This window comes from Hypanus sabinus, chromosome 26 (genome assembly GCF_030144855.1).
Source record: "Hypanus sabinus isolate sHypSab1 chromosome 26, sHypSab1.hap1, whole genome shotgun sequence".
Classification (NCBI taxonomy): domain Eukaryota; kingdom Metazoa; phylum Chordata; class Chondrichthyes; order Myliobatiformes; family Dasyatidae; genus Hypanus; species Hypanus sabinus.
In genome coordinates this window covers 17,535,730-17,559,359 of record NC_082731.1, presented here as the reverse complement: position 1 = coordinate 17,559,359, position 23,630 = coordinate 17,535,730, and the positions used below count along the sequence as shown (strand labels likewise).

Genomic DNA, 23,630 nt, shown 5'->3' with positions numbered 1-23,630 from the left:
AGAGAGGGAGAGGGACTGTGTGTGTTAGAGAGGGAGGGTGTTGGTGTTTCTATTAGAGAGAGAGGGACTGTGTTTATCACAGAGGGAGGGTGCCGGTGATTCTATTAGAGAGAGAGAGAGAGAGAGGGCTGTGTGTGTTAGAGAAGGAGGGTGATGGTGTTTCTATTAGAGAGAGAGGGACTGTGTTTATCACAGAGGAAGGGTGCCGGTGATTCTATTAGAGAGAGAGAGGGACTGTGTTTATTAGAGAGGGAGGGTGACGGTGTTTCTATTAGAGAGAGAGAGGGGACTGTTTCTATTAGAGAGAGAGAGGGCTGTGTGTGTTAGAGAGGGAGGGTGACGGTGTTTCTATTAGAGAGAGGGACTGTGTTTATTAGCAGGGAGGGTGACGGTGTTTGTGTTAGAGAGAGGGACTGTGTTTATTAGCAGGGAGGGTGACGGTGTTTGTGTTAGAGAGAGGGACTGTGTTTATTAGCAGGGAGGGTGACGGTGTTTGTATTAGAGAGAGGGACTGTGTTTATTAGCAGGGAGGGTGACGGTGTTTGTATTAGAGAGAGGGACTGTGTTTATTAGCAGGGAGGGTGATGGTGTTTGTGTTAGAGAGAGGGACTGTGTTTATCAGCAGGGAGGGTGACGGTGTTTGTGTTAGAGAGAGAGGGTGAGTGTGTGTTAGAGAGGGAGGGTGACGGTGTTTGTGTTAGAGAGAGGAACTGTGTTTATCAGCAGGCAGGGTGACGGTGTTTGTGTTAGAGAGAGGGACTGTGTTTATTAGCAGCGAGGGTGACGGTGTTTGTGTTAGAGAGAGGGACTGTGTTTATTAGCAGGGAGGGTGACGGTGTTTGTGTTAGAGAGAGGGACTGTGTTTATCAGCAGGGAGGGTGACGGTGTTTGTGTTAGAGAGAGGAACTGTGTTTATCAGCAGGGAGGGTGACGGTGTTTGTGTTAGAGAGAGGAACTGTGTTTATTAGCAGGCAGGGTGACGGTGTTTGTGTTAGAGAGAGGGACTGTGTTTATTAGCAGGGAGGGTGACGGTGTTTGTGTTAGAGAGAGAGGGTGAGTGTGTGAGTGAGAGAGAGAGGGTGGGTGAGTGGGAGGAGAGCAGTGTGACGTGTTTACACTGGCATTTCTGTGGATTACGTGGCGATGCTGATATTGGCGGGAGTGGGATGTGAGTGATCACCAGGTGCTGACGTGACCATGAGGACAGGGCGTCTCCTCTTCCCACAAACCCCCCACCCACCCCACATCTCTGTTTCTGTTTCAGGGAACACACCCCCACCCAGAACTCTTCAGCCAGCTTCTGTCCACCGGGACCCAGGTAGGCAGCTCAGCAGCCCCATGCTGTGGAGGGGGAGGGTGGTGTGGTGAATGGGTAGGGAGTAGAAATGTGGGTGGGCTACATATGCTGGCCCCCCCCCCCTCTGCCCCCACCCCGGAGCAGACAGTTGGCTGGTAACCCCCAGGATATCGGACTGACCTCACGCAGGGTAGCGTCGCCTTGGTTAGAGAGGTCGCTGTGAACTCTGCTTTGGGGCGCAGAGCGGGGTGGATTCGATCTCTACCGAGGGGGATGTGTGGGGAAGGTTTCCCCGGGCAGCCCCTGTGAGGAGAGTTCGGACACGCATGGCCAGTCGCTTCCGGGCAGAGAAGGGGGAGAGGGCACTGGTCTGATCTCTGACCCCGAGGTGGGTTTGGGGACAGGTGTGGGCAACGTGTACGGGGGGTTTGTGTAAGAATGGAGGATGGGGGCCTGTGAGGTGAGAAGATTTTATTCCTGGAGGGAGCAGGTGGGGATGAAGGGTCTGGGGGTGGCGGTGAAGCTGGGAGAGGTGGATTCTTCCGAAGGGAGGGGGTGAGGGGGGTCACAGTCGGATGGGACACAGTCGGATGGGACATGAACTGCTGGGTGGGGGGGGGGGTGGGCAGTGGGCGGGCAGCTCTCGGTCCTCATCTGTGTCCTCTCACCTCGCAGAGGCCGGAAGCGACGCCTCTGACCCCCGGCGTTCAGGATCCCCGTCCGGTGGCGGACAGTCCAGGTGAGTGCTGAATGCTGGCGTCTCTGCGGTCCCCATTCGCAACCCTGGCCCCCACCCTGGGGAGACGCCTGACCTTCAGTGCATTGCAGTGACCAGCCGCCACTTGGCCTATCCTCTCGTCACCCGTCATCAGGCAGAAGATTCAGAAACCTGAAAGCAGGGTCAGGGAAAGTTCTAAGAACCTCAAACAGTTTCCTTGTACAATAAGTTACACTCCAGACCTGACAATCGACCTCATTGAATCCCTGCACTGCACTCGCTCTGGAGCTGGTAGGATTCAATCTGCATTGCTACCCATTGAGCTCACTGCACTGCCCCATCCAAATAGTCTGACACCCAACTCCAGTCTGACCCGTCAGCCCGTCAGCCACACACGAGCTTCTGACTGTTCCTCAGTACACGTGACAGTGACACCCAACTCCAGTCTGACCCGTCAGCCCGTCAGCCACACACAAGCTTCTGACTGTTCCTCAGTACACGTGACAGTGACACCCAACTCCAGTCTGACCCGTCACTCCGTCAGCCACACACAAGCTTCTGACTGTTCCTCAGTACACGTGACAGTGACACCCAACTCCAGTCTGACCCGTCAGCCCGTCAGCCACACACAAGCTTCTGACTGTTCCTCAGTACACGTGACAGTGACACCCAACTCCAGTCTGACCCGTCACTCCGTCAGCCACACACAAGCTTCTGACTGTTCCTCAGTACACGTGACAGTGACACCCAACTCCAGTCTGACCCGTCAGCCACACACAAGCTTCTGACTGTTCCTCAGTACACGTGACAGTGACACCCAACTCCAGTCTGACCCGTCAGCCACACACAAGCTTCTGACTGTTCCTCAGTACACGTGACAGTGACACCCAACTCCAGTCTGACCCGTCAGCCACACACAAGCTTCTGACTGTTCCTCAGTACACGTGACAGTGACACCCAACTCCAGTCTGACCCGTCAGCCCGTCAGCCACACACAAGCTTCTGACTGTTCCTCAGTACACGTGACAGTGACACCCAACTCCAGTCTGACCCGTCAGCCACACACAAGCTTCTGACTGTTCCTCAGTACACGTGACAGTGACACCCAACTCCAGTCTGACCCGTCAGCCCGTCAGCCACACACAAGCTTCTGACTGTTCCTCAGTACACGTGACAGTGACACCCAACTCCAGTCTGACCCGTCAGCCTGTCAGCCACACACAAGCTTCTGACTGTTCCTCAGTACACGTGACAGTGACACCCAACTCCAGTCTGACCTGTCAGCCACACACAAGCTTCTGACTGTTCCTCAGTACACGTGACAGTGACACCCAACTCCAGTCTGACCCGTCACTCCGTCAGCCACACACAAGCTTCTGACTGTTCCTCAGTACACGTGACAGTGACACCCAACTCCAGTCTGACCCGTCAGCCCGTCAGCCACACACAAGCTTCTGACTGTTCCTCAGTACACGTGACAGTGACACCCAACTCCAGTCTGACCCGTCACTCCGTCAGCCACACACAAGCTTCTGACTGTTCCTCAGTACACGTGACAGTGACACCCAACTCCAGTCTGACCCGTCAGCCCGTCAGCCACACACAAGCTTCTGACTGTTCCTCAGTACACGTGACAGTGACACCCAACTCCAGTCTGACCCGTCAGCCTGTCAGCCACACACAAGCTTCTGACTGTTCCTCAGTACACGTGACAGTGACACCCAACTCCAGTCTGACCCGTCACTCCGTCAGCCACACACAAGCTTCTGACTGTTCCTCAGTACACGTGACAGTGACACCCAACTCCAGTCTGACCCGTCAGCCTGTCAGCCACACACAAGCTTCTGACTGTTCCTCAGTACACGTGACAGTGACACCCAACTCCAGTCTGACCTGTCAGCCACACACAAGCTTCTGACTGTTCCTCAGTACACGTGACAGTGACACCCAACTCCAGTCTGACCCGTCACTCCGTCAGCCACACACAAGCTTCTGACTGTTCCTCAGTACACGTGACAGTGACACCCAACTCCAGTCTGACCCGTCACTCCGTCAGCCACACACAAGCTTCTGACTGTTCCTCAGTACACGTGACAGTGACACCCAACTCCAGTCTGACCCGTCAGCCACACACAAGCTTCTGACTGTTCCTCAGTACACGTGACAGTGACACCCAACTCCAGTCTGACCCGTCAGCCACACACAAGCTTCTGACTGTTCCTCAGTACACGTGACAGTGACACCCAACTCCAGTCTGACCCGTCAGCCACACACAAGCTTCTGACTGTTCCTCAGTACACGTGACAGTGACACCCAACTGCAGTCTGACCCGTCAGCCACACACAAGCTTCTGACTGTTCCTCAGTACACGTGACAGTGACACCCAACTCCAGTCTGACCCGTCAGCCACACACAAGCTTCTGACTGTTCCTCAGTACACGTGACAGTGACACCCAACTCCAGTCTGACCCGTCAGCCACACACAAGCTTCTGACTGTTCCTCAGTACACGTGACAGTGACACCCAACTCCAATCTGACCCGTCAGCCACACACAAGCTTCTGACTGTTCCTCAGTACACGTGACAGTGACACACAACTCCAGTCTGACCCGTCAGCCACACACAAGCTTCTGACTGTTCCTCAGTACACGTGACAGTGACACCCAACTCCAGTCTGACCCGTCACTCCGTCAGCCACACACAAGCTTCTGACTGTTCCTCAGTACACGTGACAGTGACACCCAACTCCAGTCTGACCCGTCAGCCACACACAAGCTTCTGACTGTTCCTCAGTACACGTGACAGTGACACCCAACTCCAGTCTGACCCGTCAGCCACACACAAGCTTCTGACTGTTCCTCAGTACACGTGACAGTGACACCCAACTCCAGTCTGACCCGTCAGCCACCACAAGCTTCTGACTGTTCCTCAGTACACGTGACAGTGACACCCAACTCCAGTCTGACCCGTCAGCCACACACAAGCTTCTGACTGTTCCTCAGTACACGTGACAGTGACACCCAACTCCAGTCTAACCCGTCAGCCACACACAAGCTTCTGACTGTTCCTCAGTACACGTGACAGTGACACCCAACTCCAGTCTGACCCGTCAGCCACACACAAGCTTCTGACTGTTCCTCAGTACACGTGACAGTGACACCCAACTCCAGTCTGACCCGTCAGCCCGTCAGCCACACACAAGCTTCTGACTGTTCCTCAGTACACGTGACAGTGACACCCAACTCCAGTCTGACCCGTCAGCCACACACAAGCTTCTGACTGTTCCTCAGTACACGTGACAGTGACACCCAACTCCAGTCTGACCCGTCAGCCCGTCAGCCACACACAAGCTTCTGACTGTTCCTCAGTACACGTGACAGTGACACCCAACTCCAGTCTGACCCGTCAGCCCGTCAGCCACACACAAGCTTCTGACTGTTCCTCAGTACATGTGACAGTGACACCCAACTCCAGTCTGACCCGTCAGCCACACACAAGCTTCTGACTGTTCCTCAGTACACGTGACAGTGACACCCAACTCCAGTCTGACCCGTCAGCCCGTCAGCCACACACAAGCTTCTGACTGTTCCTCAGTACACGTGACAGTGACACCCAACTCCAGTCTGACCCGTCAGCCCGTCAGCCACACACAAGCTTCTGACTGTTCCTCAGTACATGTGACAGTGACACCCAACTCCAGTCTGACCCGTCAGCCACACACAAGCTTCTGACTGTTCCTCAGTACACGTGACAGTGACACCCAACTCCAGTCTGACCCGTCAGCCCGTCAGCCACACACAAGCTTCTGACTGTTCCTCAGTACACGTGACAGTGACACCCAACTCCAGTCTGACCCGTCAGCCCGTCAGCCACACACAAGCTTCTGACTGTTCCTCAGTACATGTGACAGTGACACCCAACTCCAGTCTGACCCGTCAGCCACACACAAGCTTCTGACTGTTCCTCAGTACACGTGACAGTGACACCCAACTCCAGTCTGACCCGTCAGCCCGTCAGCCACACACAAGCTTCTGACTGTTCCTCAGTACACGTGACAGTGACACCCAACTCCAGTCTGACCCGTCAGCCCGTCAGCCACACACAAGCTTCTGACTGTTCCTCAGTACACGTGACAGTGACACCCAACTCCAGTCTGACCCGTCAGCCACACACAAGCTTCTGACTGTTCCTCAGTACACGTGACAGTGACACCCAACTCCAGTCTGACCCGTCAGCCCGTCAGCCACACACAAGCTTCTGACTGTTCCTCAGTACACGTGACAGTGACACCCAACTCCAGTCTGACCCGTCAGCCCGTCAGCCACACACAAGCTTCTGACTGTTCCTCAGTACATGTGACAGTGACACCCAACTCCAGTCTGACCCGTCAGCCACACACAAGCTTCTGACTGTTCCTCAGTACACGTGACAGTGACACCCAACTCCAGTCTGACCCGTCAGCCCGTCAGCCACACACAAGCTTCTGACTGTTCCTCAGTACATGTGACAGTGACACCCAACTCCAGTCTGACCCGTCAGCCACACACAAGCTTCTGACTGTTCCTCAGTACACGTGACAGTGACACCCAACTCCAGTCTGACCCGTCAGCCCGTCAGCCACACACAAGCTTCTGACTGTTCCTCAGTACACGTGACAGTGACACCCAACTCCAATCTGACCCGTCAGCCACACACAAGCTTCTGACTGTTCCTCAGTACACGTGACAGTGACACCCAACTCCAGTCTGACCCGTCAGCCCGTCAGCCACACACAAGCTTCTGACTGTTCCTCAGTACACGTGACAGTGACACCCAACTCCAGTCTGACCCGTCAGCCCGTCAGCCACACACAAGCTTCTGACTGTTCCTCAGTACATGTGACAGTGACACCCAACTCCAGTCTGACCCGTCAGCCACACACAAGCTTCTGACTGTTCCTCAGTACACGTGACAGTGACACCCAACTCCAGTCTGACCCGTCAGCCCGTCAGCCACACACAAGCTTCTGACTGTTCCTCAGTACATGTGACAGTGACACCCAACTCCAGTCTGACCCGTCAGCCACACACAAGCTTCTGACTGTTCCTCAGTACACGTGACAGTGACACCCAACTCCAGTCTGACCCGTCAGCCCGTCAGCCACACACAAGCTTCTGACTGTTCCTCAGTACACGTGACAGTGACACCCAACTCCAGTCTGACCCGTCAGCCCGTCAGCCACACACAAGCTTCTGACTGTTCCTCAGTACACGTGACAGTGACACCCAACTCCAATCTGACCCGTCAGCCACACACAAGCTTCTGACTGTTCCTCAGTACACGTGACAGTGACACCCAACTCCAGTCTGACCCGTCAGCCACACACAAGCTTCTGACTGTTCCTCAGTACACGTGACAGTGACACCCAACTCCAGTCTGACCCGTCAGCCCGTCAGCCACACACAAGCTTCTGACTGTTCCTCAGTACACGTGACAGTGACACCCAACTCCAGTCTGACCCGTCAGCCACACACAAGCTTCTGACTGTTCCTCAGTACACGTGACAGTGACACCCAACTCCAGTCTGACCCGTCAGCCACACACAAGCTTCTGACTGTTCCTCAGTACAAGTGACAGTGACACCCAACTCCAGTCTGACCCGTCAGCCACACACAAGCTTCTGACTGTTCCTCAGTACACGTGACAGTGACACCCAACTCCAGTCTGACCCGTCAGCCACCACAAGCTTCTGACTGTTCCTCAGTACACGTGACAGTGACACCCAACTCCAGTCTGACCCGTCAGCCACACACAAGCTTCTGACTGTTCCTCAGTACACGTGACAGTGACACCCAACTCCAGTCTAACCCGTCAGCCACACACAAGCTTCTGACTGTTCCTCAGTACACGTGACAGTGACACCCAACTCCAGTCTGACCCGTCAGCCACACACAAGCTTCTGACTGTTCCTCAGTACACGTGACAGTGACACCCAACTCCAGTCTGACCCGTCAGCCCGTCAGCCACACACAAGCTTCTGACTGTTCCTCAGTACACGTGACAGTGACACCCAACTCCAGTCTGACCCGTCAGCCACACACAAGCTTCTGACTGTTCCTCAGTACACGTGACAGTGACACCCAACTCCAGTCTGACCCGTCAGCCCGTCAGCCACACACAAGCTTCTGACTGTTCCTCAGTACACGTGACAGTGACACCCAACTCCAGTCTGACCCGTCAGCCCGTCAGCCACACACAAGCTTCTGACTGTTCCTCAGTACATGTGACAGTGACACCCAACTCCAGTCTGACCCGTCAGCCACACACAAGCTTCTGACTGTTCCTCAGTACACGTGACAGTGACACCCAACTCCAGTCTGACCCGTCAGCCACACACAAGCTTCTGACTGTTCCTCAGTACACGTGACAGTGACACCCAACTCCAGTCTGACCCGTCACTCCGTCAGCCACACACAAGCTTCTGACTGTTCCTCAGTACACGTGACAGTGACACCCAACTCCAGTCTGACCCGTCAGCCACACACAAGCTTCTGACTGTTCCTCAGTACATGTGACAGTGACACCCAACTCCAGTCTGACCCGTCAGCCACACACAAGCTTCTGACTGTTCCTCAGTACACGTGACAGTGACACCCAACTCCAGTCTGACCCGTCAGCCACACACAAGCTTCTGACTGTTCCTCAGTACACGTGACAGTGACACCCAACTCCAGTCTGACCCGTCAGCCACACACAAGCTTCTGACTGTTCCTCAGTACACGTGACAGTGACACCCAACTCCAGTCTGACCCGTCACTCCGTCAGCCACACACAAGCTTCTGACTGTTCCTCAGTAGACGTGACAGTGACACCCAACTCCAGTCTGACCCGTCAGCCACACACGAGCTTCTGACTGTTCCTCAGTACACGTGACAGTGACACCCAACTCCAATCTGACCCGTCAGCCACACACAAGCTTCTGACTGTTCCTCAGTACACGTGACAGTGACACCCAACTCCAGTCTGACCCGTCAGCCACACACAAGCTTCTGACTGTTCCTCAGTACACGTGACAGTGACACCCAACTCCAGTCTGACCCGTCAGCCACACACAAGCTTCTGACTGTTCCTCAGTACACGTGACAGTGACACCCAACTCCAGTCTGACCCGTCAGCCACACACAAGCTTCTGACTGTTCCTCAGTACACGTGACAGTGACACCCAACTCCAGTCTGACCCGTCAGCCACACACAAGCTTCTGACTGTTCCTCAGTACACGTGACAGTGACACCCAACTCCAGTCTGACCCGTCAGCCACACACAAGCTTCTGACTGTTCCTCAGTACACGTGACAGTGACACCCAACTCCAGTCTAACCTGTCAGCCACACACAAGCTTCTGACTGTTCCTCAGTACACGTGACAGTGACACCCAACTCCAGTCTGACCTGTCAGCCCGTCAGCCACACACAAGCTTCTGACTGTTCCTCAGTACACGTGACAGTGACACCCAACTCCAGTCTGACCCGTCAGCCACACACAAGCTTCTGACTGTTCCTCAGTACACGTGACAGTGACACCCAACTCCAGTCTGACCCGTCAGCCACACACAAGCTTCTGACTGTTCCTCAGTACACGTGACAGTGACACCCAACTCCAGTCTGACCCGTCAGCCACCACAAGCTTCTGACTGTTCCTCAGTACACGTGACAGTGACACCCAACTCCAGTCTGACCCGTCAGCCACACACAAGCTTCTGACTGTTCCTCAGTACACGTGACAGTGACACCCAACTCCAGTCTGACCCGTCAGCCACACACAAGCTTCTGACTATTCCTCAGTACACGTGACAGTGACACCCAACTCCAGTCTGACCCGTCAGCCACACACAAGCTTCTGACTGTTCCTCAGTACACGTGACAGTGACACCCAACTCCAGTCTGACCCGTCAGCCACACACAAGCTTCTGACTGTTCCTCAGTACACGTGACAGTGACACCCAACTCCAGTCTGACCCGTCAGCCACACACAAGCTTCTGACTGTTCCTCAGTACACGTGACAGTGACACCCAACTCCAGTCTGACCCGTCAGCCCGTCAGCCACACACAAGCTTCTGACTGTTCCTCAGTACACGTGACAGTGACACCCAACTCCAGTCTGACCCGTCAGCCCGTCAGCCACACACAAGCTTCTGACTGTTCCTCAGTACACGTGACAGTGACACCCAACTCCAGTCTGACCCGTCAGCCACACACAAGCTTCTGACTGTTCCTCAGTACACGTGACAGTGACACCCAACTCCAGTCTGACCCGTCAGCCACACACAAGCTTCTGACTGTTCCTCAGTACACGTGACAGTGACACCCAACTCCAGTCTGACCCGTCACTCCGTCAGCCACACACAAGCTTCTGACTGTTCCTCAGTACACGTGACAGTGACACCCAACTCCAGTCTGACCCGTCAGCCACACACAAGCTTCTGACTGTTCCTCAGTACATGTGACAGTGACACCCAACTCCAGTCTGACCCGTCAGCCACACACAAGCTTCTGACTGTTCCTCAGTACACGTGACAGTGACACCCAACTCCAGTCTGACCCGTCAGCCACACACACGCTTCTGACTGTTCCTCAGTACACGTGACAGTGACACCCAACTCCAGTCTGACCCGTCAGCCACACACAAGCTTCTGACTGTTCCTCAGTACACGTGACAGTGACACCCAACTCCAGTCTGACCCGTCACTCCGTCATCCACACACAAGCTTCTGACTGTTCCTCAGTAGACGTGACAGTGACACCCAACTCCAGTCTGACCAGTCAGCCACACACGAGCTTCTGACTGTTCCTCAGTACACGTGACAGTGACACCCAACTCCAATCTGACCCGTCAGCCACACACAAGCTTCTGACTGTTCCTCAGTACACGTGACAGTGACACCCAACTCCAGTCTGACCCGTCAGCCACACACAAGCTTCTGACTGTTCCTCAGTACATGTGACAGTGACACCCAACTCCAGTCTGACCCGTCAGCCACACACAAGCTTCTGACTGTTCCTCAGTACACGTGACAGTGACACCCAACTCCAGTCTGACCCGTCAGCCACACACAAGCTTCTGACTGTTCCTCAGTACACGTGACAGTGACACCCAACTCCAGTCTGACCCGTCAGCCACACACAAGCTTCTGACTGTTCCTCAGTACACGTGACAGTGACACCCAACTCCAGTCTGACCCGTCAGCCCGTCAGCCACACACAAGCTTCTGACTGTTCCTCAGTACACGTGACAGTGACACCCAACTCCAGTCTGACCCGTCAGCCACACACAAGCTTCTGACTGTTCCTCAGTACACGTGACAGTGACACCCAACTCCAGTCTGACCCGTCAGCCACACACAAGCTTCTGACTGTTCCTCAGTACAAGTGACAGTGACACCCAACTCCAGTCTGACCTGTCAGCCACACACAAGCTTCTGACTGTTCCTCAGTACACGTGACAGTGACACCCAACTCCTGTCTGACCCATCACTCCGTCAGCCACACACAAGCTTCTGACTGTTCCTCAGTACACGTGACAGTGACACCCAACTCCAGTCTGACCCGTCAGCCACACACAAGCTTCTGACTGTTCCTCAGTACACGTGACAGTGACACCCAACTCCAGTCTGACCCGTCAGCCCGTCAGCCACACACAAGCTTCTGACTGTTCCTCAGTACACGTGACAGTGACACCCAACTCCAGTCTGACCCGTCAGCCACACACAAGCTTCTGACTGTTCCTCAGTACACGTGACAGTGACACCCAACTCCAGTCTGACCCGTCAGCCCGTCAGCCACACACAAGCTTCTGACTGTTCCTCAGTACACGTGACAGTGACACCCAACTCCAGTCTGACCCGTCACTCCGTCAGCCACACACGAGCTTCTGACTGTTCCTCAGTACACGTGACAGTGACACCCAACTCCAGTCTAACCCGTCAGCCACACACAAGCTTCTGACTGTTCCTCAGTACACGTGACAGTGACACCCATCTCCAGTCTGACCCGTCAGCCACACACAAGCTTCTGACTGTTCCTCAGTACACGTGACAGTGACACCCAACTCCAGTCTGACCCGTCAGCCACACACAAGCTTCTGACTGTTCCTCGGTACACGTGACAGTGACACCCAACTCCAGTCTGACCCGTCAGCCACACACAAGCTTCTGACTGTTCCTCAGTACACGTGACAGTGACACCCAACTCCAGTCTGACCCGTCAGCCACACACAAGCTTCTGACTGTTCCTCAGTACACGTGACAGTGACACCCAACTCCAGTCTGACCCGTCAGCCACACACAAGCTTCTGACTGTTCCTCAGTACACGTGACAGTGACACCCAACTCCAGTCTGACCCGTCAGCCACACACAAGCTTCTGACTGTTCCTCAGTACACGTGACAGTGACACCCAACTCCAGTCTGACCCGTCAGCCACACACAAGCTTCTGACTGTTCCTCAGTACACGTGACAGTGACACCCAACTCCAGTCTGACCCGTCAGCCACACACAAGCTTCTGACTGTTCCTCAGTACACGTGACAGTGACACCCAACTCCAGTCTGACCCGTCACTCCGTCAGCCACACACAAGCTTCTGACTGTTCCTCAGTACACGTGACAGTGACACCCAACTCCAGTCTGACCCGTCAGCCACACACAAGCTTCTGACTGTTCCTCAGTACACGTGACAGTGACACCCAACTCCAGTCTGACCCGTCAGCCACACACAAGCTTCTGACTGTTCCTCAGTACACGTGACAGTGACACCCAACTCCAGTCTGACCCGTCAGCCACACACAAGCTTCTGACTGTTCCTCAGTACACGTGACAGTGACACCCAACTCCAGTCTGACCCGTCAGCCCGTCAGCCACACACAAGCTTCTGACTGTTCCTCAGTACACGTGACAGTGACACCCAACTCCAGTCTGACCCGTCAGCCACACACAAGCTTCTGACTGTTCCTCAGTACACGTGACAGTGACACCCAACTCGTCTGAATCGTCAGCCCATTAAACAAACGTCTTGATATATATGAAGCGCACACACACACATTCACAACTCACACATCACTCTTTCACAACACACACACACAGAGCACACGATGAACACAGACATTCAGAATACGCACACATTCACAGCGGACTCAACACACTGAGAAAACACACTCATGCAACACAGAAAACACATTCACAACTGACACACACATTTACAGCACAGGCTCTCAACACATACATTGACAACACACATACACACATACAGAAAACACATTCACAACACACAGACACAAAACACATACAGACTCACAACACACAAAACACACACACAACACAGAAAACACGCACACTCACAACACACACAGACAGTACACACAACACACGTACGCACACAAAACAGACACAGAACACACAAAACACAGATACATTACACACAACACACACAAAACACATTCACAACACACATACAGTACACACAACGCACAAAACACACACACACAACACACAAAACACATTCACCACACACACGTATAGTACCCACAACACATACTGTACATACAACACAACAGATTTTCACAACACTCACTCACAGCAGACAAAACACACACAGAAAACATTTTCACAACACACACAAATCACACACCACACACACAAAACACACGCAACACACACAGAAAACGCACACAACACACATACAAAACACACTCACACATACAACGCACTCACACACACAAAAACACACACTCACAACACACAGAGACAGTACACACAACACACACAAAACACACTCTCACATACACACAACTCACTCACACATACAGACAACACAGACATACAGTACACACAGCACAAACACACTCACAGCACACAAAACGCATACAACACACAAAACACATTCACAACACACACATACAGTGCACACAACACACAAAACACACACACACAGATAACACACACACACAAAACACACAGAACACACACACATACAGTACACACAACACACACACACAGACAACACACACACACAGACAACACACACACAGACAACACACACACAGACAACACACACACAGACAACACACACACAGACAACACACACACAGACAACACACACACAGACAACACACACACAGACAACACACACTCACACATAGACAGACAACACACACACAGACAACACACACACACAGACAACACACACACACAGACAACACACACACACAGACAACACACACACACAGTCACAGACCCCCACACACACACTCACACACACACAGTCACAGACCCACACACACACACAGTCACAGACCCCCCCCACACACACACACAGACACTCACACACACACACACACACACACACACACACACACACACAGACAACACACACACACACATACAACGCACTCACACACACAAAAACACACACAACACACAGAGACAGTACACACAACACACACACACAAAACACAGACACAGAATACACAAAACACACACTCACAACACACAAAACACACTCACACATACACACAACTCACTCACACATACAGAAAACACAGACATACAGTACACACAGCACAAACACACTCACAGCACACAAAACGCATACAACACACAAAACACATTCACAACACACACATACAGTGCACACAACGCACAAAACACACACACACACAGATAACACACACACACAAAACACACACACATGCAGTACACAACACACAAAACACACACACAGACAACACACACACACACAGACAACACACACACACACAGACAACACACACACAGACAACACACACACACAGACAACACACACACACAGACAACACACACACTCACACACACACACACAGACAACACACACAGACCACACACACAGACCACACACACACAGACCACACACACACAGACCACACACACACAGACCACACACACAGACCACACACACACAGACAACACACACACAGACAACACACACAGACAACACACACAGACAACACACACAGACAACACACACAGACAACACACACACAGACCACACACACACAGACCACACACACACAGACCACACACACACAGACCACACACACACAGACCACACACACACAGACCACACACACACACACACACACACACACGACACACACACACAGACGACACACAGACACCACACACACAGACAACACACACACAGACAACACACACACAGACAACACACACACAGACAACACACACACAGACAACACACACACACACACACACACACACACACACACACACACACACACACACACACACACGGATTTCCTCTGTGGATGGGGTGGAGAATCTCATGAATTTGCGCCCAGAGCGCTGAGGAGTGTGGTCAGTCACGGGGAGGGGCGGATGGGGGGGGGTGTCAGACCGGTGGGGGATGAGATCCTGTACAAGATTAGGATCGAGCCCTGGGGGTGATGCGCGGTCAGGAGAAGTCTGTGGGTGGGGGATGGGTGTGGGGTGGGGAGTCTGTGGGTGGGATGGGAGGGGTCAAAGCGGATCTCTGGATGGGGTGGGGAGTAAAGGAGCCCTCTCTCCGGCCGCAGTCACACCCACGTGGGCCGTCGGTGCCACCCCCAGCGCTGACGGGATGCACTCGGGAGGAGGGGCATGGACCCCACTGCAGGAGGAGTGCGCCGCAAAAGGGGGCGAACTGCCCTTCCCAGGTGAGTGTGGGCATCAGGGCGGTCCATCCGAGCTCCACCTGCCTCCGGGACACGAGCCCCTCCCCGGACGCAACCCCTCCCTCGCTACACTGGCCTCTCCCCCGCACCAGTGAGTGAGCGGATTACAAACCAGACCGCTGCTCAGTGACCAACCAACCCCCCCCCCCCCCCGAGTACAGACCCTGCCCCCTCAGTTGTGAATGGACCTGCCCCACTGGTAATCGTACCCCCCCTCCTCTCGGTAACCCCTCCACTGCGGGGGTCTCTCTCTCAGTAGCCCCTCCCCTGCGGGGGTCACTCTCTCTGTCTCGGTAACCCCACCCCGTGGGGGTCTCTCTCTGCCCACAACACCCGCCCGAGGACCCTCACTCACCTCTCCACTGCGGTGGTCTCTCTCTCTCTCTCGGTAACCCCACCCCTGCGGGGGTCTCTCTCTCTCTGTCTCGGTAACCCCTCCCCTGCGGGGGTCTCTCTCTCTGTCTCGGTAACCCCTCCCCACGGGGGTCTCTCTCTCTCTCTCTCTCTCTCTCTCTCTCTCTCGGTAACCCCTCCCCTGCGGGGGCCACTCTCTCTCTCTCGGTAACCCCTCCCCTGCGAGGGTCACTCTCTGTCTCGGTAGCCCCTCCCCTGCGGGGGTCTCTCTCTCTCTCGGTAGCCCCTCCCCTGCGGGGGCCTGTCTCTCGGTAGCCCCTCCCCTGTGGGGGCCTCTCTCTCTCTCTTTCGGTAGCCCCCCTGCGGGGGTCTCTCTCTGTCTCGGTAACCCCTCCCCTGCGGGGGTCTCTCTCTCTGTCTCGGTAACCCCTCCCCTGTGGGGGTCACTCTCTGTCTCGGTAACCCCTCCCCTGCGGGGGTCTCTCTCTCTCTCTCTCTCTCTCTCTCTGGGTAACCCCTCCCCTGCGGGGGACTCTCTCTCTCTCTCTCTCTCGGTAACCCCTCCCCTGCGGGGGCCTCACTCTCTCTCTCGGTAACCCCTCCCCTGCGGGGGTCACTCTCTGTCTCGGTAACCCCTCCCCTGCGGGGGCCTCTCTCTCTCTCTCTCGGTAACCCCTCCCCTGCGGGGGCCACTCTCTCTCGGTAACCCCTCCCCTGCGGGGGTCTCTCTCTCTCTCTCTCTCTCTCTCTCGGTAACCCCTCCCCTGCGGGGATCTCTCTCTCTCTCTCGGTAACCCCTCCCCTGCGGGGGTCTCTCTCTCTCTCACTCTCTGTCTCGGTAACCCCTCCCCTGCGGGGGTCTCTCTCTCTCTCTCTATCTCGGTAACCCCTCCCCTGTGGGGGTCTCTCTCTCTCTCTCTATCTCGGTAACCCCTCCCCTGTGGGGGTCTCTCTCTCTCTCTCACTCAGTAACCCCTCCCCTGTGGGGGCCTCTCTCTCTCTCTCTATCTCGGTAACCCCTCCCCTGTGGGGGTCTCTCTCTCTCTCTTGGTAACCCCTCCCCTGCGGGGGTCTCTCTCTCTCTCTCGGTAACCCCTCCACTGCGGGGGGTCTCTGTCTCTGTCTCGGTAACCCCACCCCTGCGGGGGTCTCTCTCTCTCTGTCTCGGTAACCCCTCCCCTGTGGGGGTCTCTCTCTCTGTCTCGGTAACCCCTCCCCACGGGGGTCTCTCTCTCTCGGTAACCCCTCCCCTGCGGGGGTCTCTCTCTCTCGGTAACCCCTCCCCTGCGGGGGCCACTCTCTCTCGGTAACCCCTCCCCTGCGGGGGTCTCTCTCTCTCTCTCTCGGTAACCACTCCCCTGCGGGGGTCTCTCTCTGTCTCGGTAACCCCTCCCCACGGGGGTCTCTCTCTTTCTCTCTCTCTCTCTCTCTCTCTCTCGGTAACCCCTCCCCACGGGGGTCTCTCCCTCTCTCTCTTGGTAGCCCCTCCCCTGCGGGGGACTCTCTCTCTCTCTCTCTCTCTCGGTAACCCCTCCCCTGCAGGGGTCACTCTCTGTCTCGGTAACCCCTCCCCTGCGGGGGTCTCTCTCTCTCTCTCTCGGTAACCCCTCCCCTGCGGGGGCCACTCTCTCTCGGTAACCCCTCCCCTGCGGGGGTCTCTCTCTCTCTCTCTCTCTCTCTCTCTCAGTAACCCCTCCCCTGCGGGGGCCTCTCTCTCTCTCTCTATCTCGGTAACCCCTCCCCTGTGGGGGTCTCTCTCTCTCTCTTGGTAACCCCTCCCCTGCGGGGGTCTCTCTCTCTCTCTCGGTAACCCCTCCACTGCGGGGGTCTCTGTCTCTGTCTCGGTAACCCCACCCCTGCGGGGGTCTCTCTCTCTCTCTGTCTCGGTAACCCCTCCCCTGTGGGGGTCTCTCTCTCTGTCTCGGTAACCCCTCCCCACGGGGGTCTCTCTCTCTCGGTAACCCCTCCCCTGCGGGGGTCTCTCTCTCTCCCTCTCTCTCGGTAACCCCTCCCCTGCAGGGGCCACTCTCTCTCGGTAACCCCTCCCCTGCGAGGGTCACTCTCTGTCTCGGTAACCCCTCCCCTGCGGGGGTCTCTCTCTCTCTCTCTCTCTCGGTAACCCCTCCCCTGTGGGGGTCTCTCTCTCTCTCTCTCTCGTTAACCCCTCCCCTGCGGGGGCCTCTCTCTCTCTCTCTATCTCGGTAACCCCTCCCCTGTGGGGGTCTCTCTCTCTCTCTCGGTAACCCCTCCCCTGCGGGGGCCTCTCTCTCTCTCTCTCTCTCTCGGTAACCCCTCCCCTGCGGGGGCCACTCTCTCTCGGTAACCCCTCCCCTGCGGGGGTCTCTCTCTCTCTCTCTCGGTAACCCCTCCCCTGCGGGGGTCTCTCTCTCTCTCTCTCGGTAACCCCTCCCCTGCGGGGGTCTCTCTCTCTCTCTCTCTCTCTCTCTCTCAGTAACCCCTCCCCTGCGGGGGCCTCTCTCTCTCTCTCTATCTCGGTAACCACTCCCCTGTGGGGGTCTCTCTCTCTCTCTTGGTAACCCCTCCCCTGCGGGGGTCTCTCTCTCTCTCTCGGTAACCCCTCCACTGCGGGGGTCTCTCTCTCTCTCTCGGTAACCCCACCCCTGCAGGGGTCTCTCTCTCTCTGTCTCGGTAACCCTTCCCCTGTGGGGGTCTCTCTCTCTGTCTCGGTAACCCCTCCCCACGGGGGTCTCTCTCTCTCTCGGTAACCCCTCCCCATGGGGGTCTCTCCCTCTCTCTCTTGGTAACCCCTCCCCTGTGGGGGTCTCTCTCTCGGTAACCCCTCCCCTGCGGGGGTCTCTCTCTCTGTCTCGGTAACCCCTCCCCTGCGGGGGTCTCTCTCTCTCTGTCTCTCTCTCTCGGTAACCCCTCCCCTGCGGGGGCTCTCTCTCTCTCTCTCTCTCTCTCTCTCTCTCGGTAACTCCTCCCCTGCGGGGGTCTCTCTCTCTCTCTCTCTCGGTAACCCCTCCCCTGTGGGGGTCACTCTCTGTCTCGGTAACCCCTCCCCTGCAGGGGTCTCTCTCTCTCTCTCTCTCGGTAACCCCTCCCCTGTGGGGGTCACTCTCTGTCTCGGTAACCCCTCCCCTGCGGGGGCCTCACTCTCTCTCTCGGTAACCCCTCCCCTGCGGGGGTCTCTCTCTCTCTCTCTCGGTAACCCCTGCCCTGCGGGGGTCACTCTCTGTCTCGGTAATCCCTCCCCTGCGGGGGTCTCTCTCTCTCTCTCTCTCTCTCTCTCTCGGTAACCCCTCCCCTGCGGGGGTCTCTCTCTCTCTCTCTCTCTCTCTCTCTCGGTAACCCCTCCCCTGCGGGGGTCTCTCTCTCTCTCTCTCTCTCGGTAACCCCTCCCCTGCGGGGGTCTCTCTCTCTCTCTCTCGGTAACCCCTCCCCTGCGGGGGTCTCTCTCTCTCTCTCAGTAACCCCTCCCCTGCGGGGGTCTCTCTCTCTCTCTCTCTCTCTCTCTCTCGGTAACCCCTCCCCTGCGGGGGTCTCTGTCTGCCCGCAGCCCCCGCCCGGACGTCCTGTGCGGTCTGCAGTGCCGAGCTGGTGAGCTCCCTCTGTCAGGACTGCCGCCTCCTCTTCTGCCGAGACTGCGGGGACCTGTACCACCGGCATCCGGCCCGGGTCCAGCACCGCCGCTCCTCCATCCCCAGGTCAGCGGGCGGAGGGTGGGGGCTGCTGGGACAGGGGCGGGTGGGGAGAGGGCGTATTAGCAGAGTCCTGGGCGAGGAGGACCGAGACTGACTAGTTCGTGCTGTGCAGGGTTCTGGTGAGGCCACGCCTGGAGTACCGCGCGCAGTTCCCGTCTCCGTACTTGAGGAGGGATATACTGGCTTTGGAGGCAGTGCAGGGGAGGTTCACCAGGTTGACTCCAGGGATGAAGGGGTTAAGCTATGAGGAGCGATTGAGCCACCTGGGATTGTACTCTCCGGAATTCAGAAGAATGAGAGGAGATCTGATAGAAACATGAAAAATTATGAAAGGGATAGATAAGACAGAGGCAGGAAAGTTGGTGGGTGAGACTAGAACGAGGGGATGTAGCCTCAAGATTCGGGGGAGTAGATTGAGGACGGGGATGAGGAGGAACTGCTTTTCCCAGAGAGTGGGGAATCTGTGGGATTCTCGGAGCAGTGAAGCAGTGGAGGCTGCCTGAGTAAATAGACTGTGAAGATATTTGAGGGAAGGCTGGAGATAGTAGGAGAATTAAGGGTTGTGGGCAAAAGGCAGGTAGGTGGGGGTGTGTCCATGGACAGATCAGCCGTGATCTGATTGAATGGCCTACTCCTGCTGCGTAGGAGAGTCCCTGGAGGGGTGGTTGTGCGTCGAGGGGGTGGATGAGGTAAGGGGTAGTCCTGGGGGACAGCAGACTGGTGTTAGGGCAGTACTGTGGGGTGGGGCAGTAGGCCAAGGGAGGGTCTTGGGCGGCCTCTGGGATTCTGGGCAGAGTGTTGGTGTGGTGAGGGAGGGTCCCAGGCTTGGGGGGGGCGTTGAGAAGGTCCCAGGCCTCAGTGAAGATGGTCCTTGGCTTCAGGGAGGGCCAGGCCAAGGGGAGGGGAATGGAGAGCTCCTGGGCCATGCAAGGTGGATGGAAGCTGAGGGGATGGGCCTCAGTGAGGGACGGACGGAGGGGACGGGCCTCAGGGAGGGACGGCCGGAGGGGACGGGCCTCAGGGAGGGACGGACGGAGGGGAGGGCTTCAGGGAGGGACGGACGGAGGGGACGGGCCTCAGGGAGGGACGGACGGAGGGGACAGTCATAAGGGAGGGACGGACGGAGGGGACGGGCCTCAGGGAGGGACGGACGGAGGGGAGGGCTTCAGGGAGGGACGGACGGAGGGGACGGGCCTCAGGGAGGGACGGACGGAGGGGACGGGCCTCAGGGAGGGACGGACGGAGGGGACGGGCCTCAGGGAGGGACGGACGGAGGGGATGGGCCTCAGGGAGGGACGGACGGAGGGGAGGGCCTCAGGGAGGGACGAACGGAGGGGAGGGCTTCAGGGAGGGACGGACGGAGGGGATGGGCCTCAGGGAGGGACGGACGGAGGGGAGGGGAATGGAGAGCTCCTGGGCCATGCAAGGTGGATGGAAGCTGAGGGGAAGGGCCTCAGGGAGGGACGGACGGAGGGGATGGGCCTCAGGGAGGGACGGATGGAGGGGATGGGCCTCAGGGAGGGACGGACGGAGGGGACGGGCCTCAGGGAGGGACGGACGGAGGGGACGGGCCTCAGGGAGGGACGGACGGAGGGGATGGGCCTCAGGGAGGGCCAGGCCAAGGGGAGGGGAATGGAGAGCTCCTGGGCCATGCAAGGTGGATGGAAGCTGAGGGGACGGGCCTCAGGGAGGGACGGATGGAGGGGATGGGCCTCAGGGAGGGACGGACGGAGGGGATGGGCCTCAGGGAGGGACGGACGGAGGGGATGGGCCTCAGGGAGGGACGGACGGAGGGGAGGGCTTCAGGGAGGGACGGACGGAGGGGATGGGCCTCAGGGAGGGCCAGGCCAAGGGGAGGGGAATGGAGAGCTCCTGGGCCATGCAAGGTGGATGGAAGCTGAGGGGACGGGCTTCAGGGAGGGACGGACGGAGGGGATGGGCCTCAGGGAGGGACGGACGGAGGGGACGGGCCTCAGGGAGGGACGGACGGAGGGGAGGGGAATGGAGAGCTCCTGGGCCATGCAAGGTGGATGGAAGCTGTGTTTTGCTGAGGCAGACAGAAAGAATGGACCTCGCGGAGGGGACGGGCCTCAGGAAAGGAGGGACAAAGGACAGGCTGCAGGAAGGGGAAGACAGAGGGGACGGGCCTCAGTGAGGGACGGACAGAGGGGAGGGGAATGGAGAGCTCCTGGGCCATGCAAGGTGGATGGAAGCTGAGGGGATGGGCCTCAGGGAGGGACGGACGGAGGGGAGGGCTTCAGGGAGGGACGGACGGAGGGGACGGGCTTCAGGGAGGGACGGACGGAGGGGACGGGCCTCAGGGAGGGACGGACGGAGGGGAGGGCTTCAGTGAGGGACGGCCGGAGGGGACGGGCCTCAGGGAGGGACGGACAGAGGGGACGGGCCTCAGGGAGGGACGGCCGGAGGGGACGGGCCTCAGGGAGGGACGGCCGGAGGGGACGGGCCTCCGGGGGGGACGGGCCTCAGGGAGGGACGGACGGAGGGGACGGGCCTCAGTGAGGGACGGCCGGAGGGGACGGGCTTCAGGGAGGGACGGACGGAGGGGAGGGCTTCAGGGAGGGACGGACGGAGGGGACGGGCCTCAGTGAGGGACGGGCCTCAGGAAAGGAGGGACAAAGGACAGGCTGCAGGAAGGGGCAGACAGAGGGGACGGGCCTCAGGGAGGGATGGACGGAGGGGAGGGCTTCAGTGAGGGACGGCCGGAGGGGACGGGCCTCAGGGAGGGACGGCCGGAGGGGACGGGCTTCAGGGAGGGACGGCCGGAGGGGATGGGCCTCAGGAATGGACGGACAGAGGGGACGGGACCGTCCTTGGGGAGGGGACAAAAGATCCCTGGGCCTCAGGAGGCGTCTGCAGCAGGCTTCAGGAGTGGGACAGATCGGAGGGGGTAGGTGAATGCGGGGGGAGCGTGGGGTTGTGAGTGAGGGTTGAGGGGAGGGTTTCAGGTCCTGGGCCTGACACCACTAACCCAGGCCTGCTTTCATTTGCAGGGAGGTGCAGAACGGTGAGGTGGTGAGCCCGGGCAGGGAGCCTGAGAGCAGGGCCGCCCCGAGCCAGACTTTGGCCTGGTCCTGCCCCGGCTGCCAGCTGTCCAACCCAGGCCAGGGGCTGGTGTGCAGGGGCTGTCAGCTGCCCCGTGCCGGCCGGGAGCCGCCCCCACCGTCCCGGGCCCGCCTGGAGCTGCCAGGCCTGTACCTGCCTGAATGAGGCCTCCTCTGTCCTTTGCAGTGCCTGCGACAGGCCCCGGCTGGCGGGCAGGCCCAGCTTCACACCGCGACCCCTGGCGTCCTCCCATCACACCTGCAACGGGCCCCCCTCCAACACTCCAGACAGGCAAACGGGTAAGCGCCTCTCCTCGGCCTCAGGGTCACGGGGACATTTGATAGCGCTACCTTCCTCAGGTGTACGTAAGTGCTCACGCACACACACGTGACACATTCACTGTATGTGTGCATGTACAGACCAACGTGCACACAGTCCAATAAACACACACACACACACACAGACCCACACACACACAGACCCACACAGAGACATAGAGACACACACACACACACACACACAGACCCACACAGAGACACACACACACAGACACACACACACACAGACACACAGACACAGACACAGACACACACACACACACACACACACACAGACACACACACACACACTCACACACACACACACACACAGACACACACACACACACTCACACACACACACACACACAGACACACACACACACACACACACACAGACACACACACACACACTCACACACACACACACACACAGACACACACACACACACTCACAACACACACACACACACAGACACA

General features: G+C 57.3%; 1 protein-coding gene across 2 annotated transcripts in view; it reads left to right on the top strand.

Annotated features, from left to right (window-relative positions):
- The window catches only part of LOC132381839 (E3 ubiquitin-protein ligase RNF31-like), a 32,099-nt gene extending 8,941 nt beyond the window's left edge, over positions 1 to 23,158 (top strand). For both annotated transcript variants that reach the window (XM_059951458.1, XM_059951459.1), the window contains exons 5-9: positions 1,265 to 1,318; positions 1,973 to 2,036; positions 15,614 to 15,733; positions 19,626 to 19,773; positions 22,782 to 23,158. In XM_059951458.1, coding sequence (XP_059807441.1) covers positions 1,265 to 1,318; positions 1,973 to 2,036; positions 15,614 to 15,733; positions 19,626 to 19,773; positions 22,782 to 22,998 — 603 coding nt within the window. In that variant the 3' untranslated portion in view covers positions 22,999 to 23,158. The remainder of the gene's footprint in view (positions 1 to 1,264; positions 1,319 to 1,972; positions 2,037 to 15,613; positions 15,734 to 19,625; positions 19,774 to 22,781) is intronic.
- Positions 23,159 to 23,630: the final 472 nt, after the last annotated feature.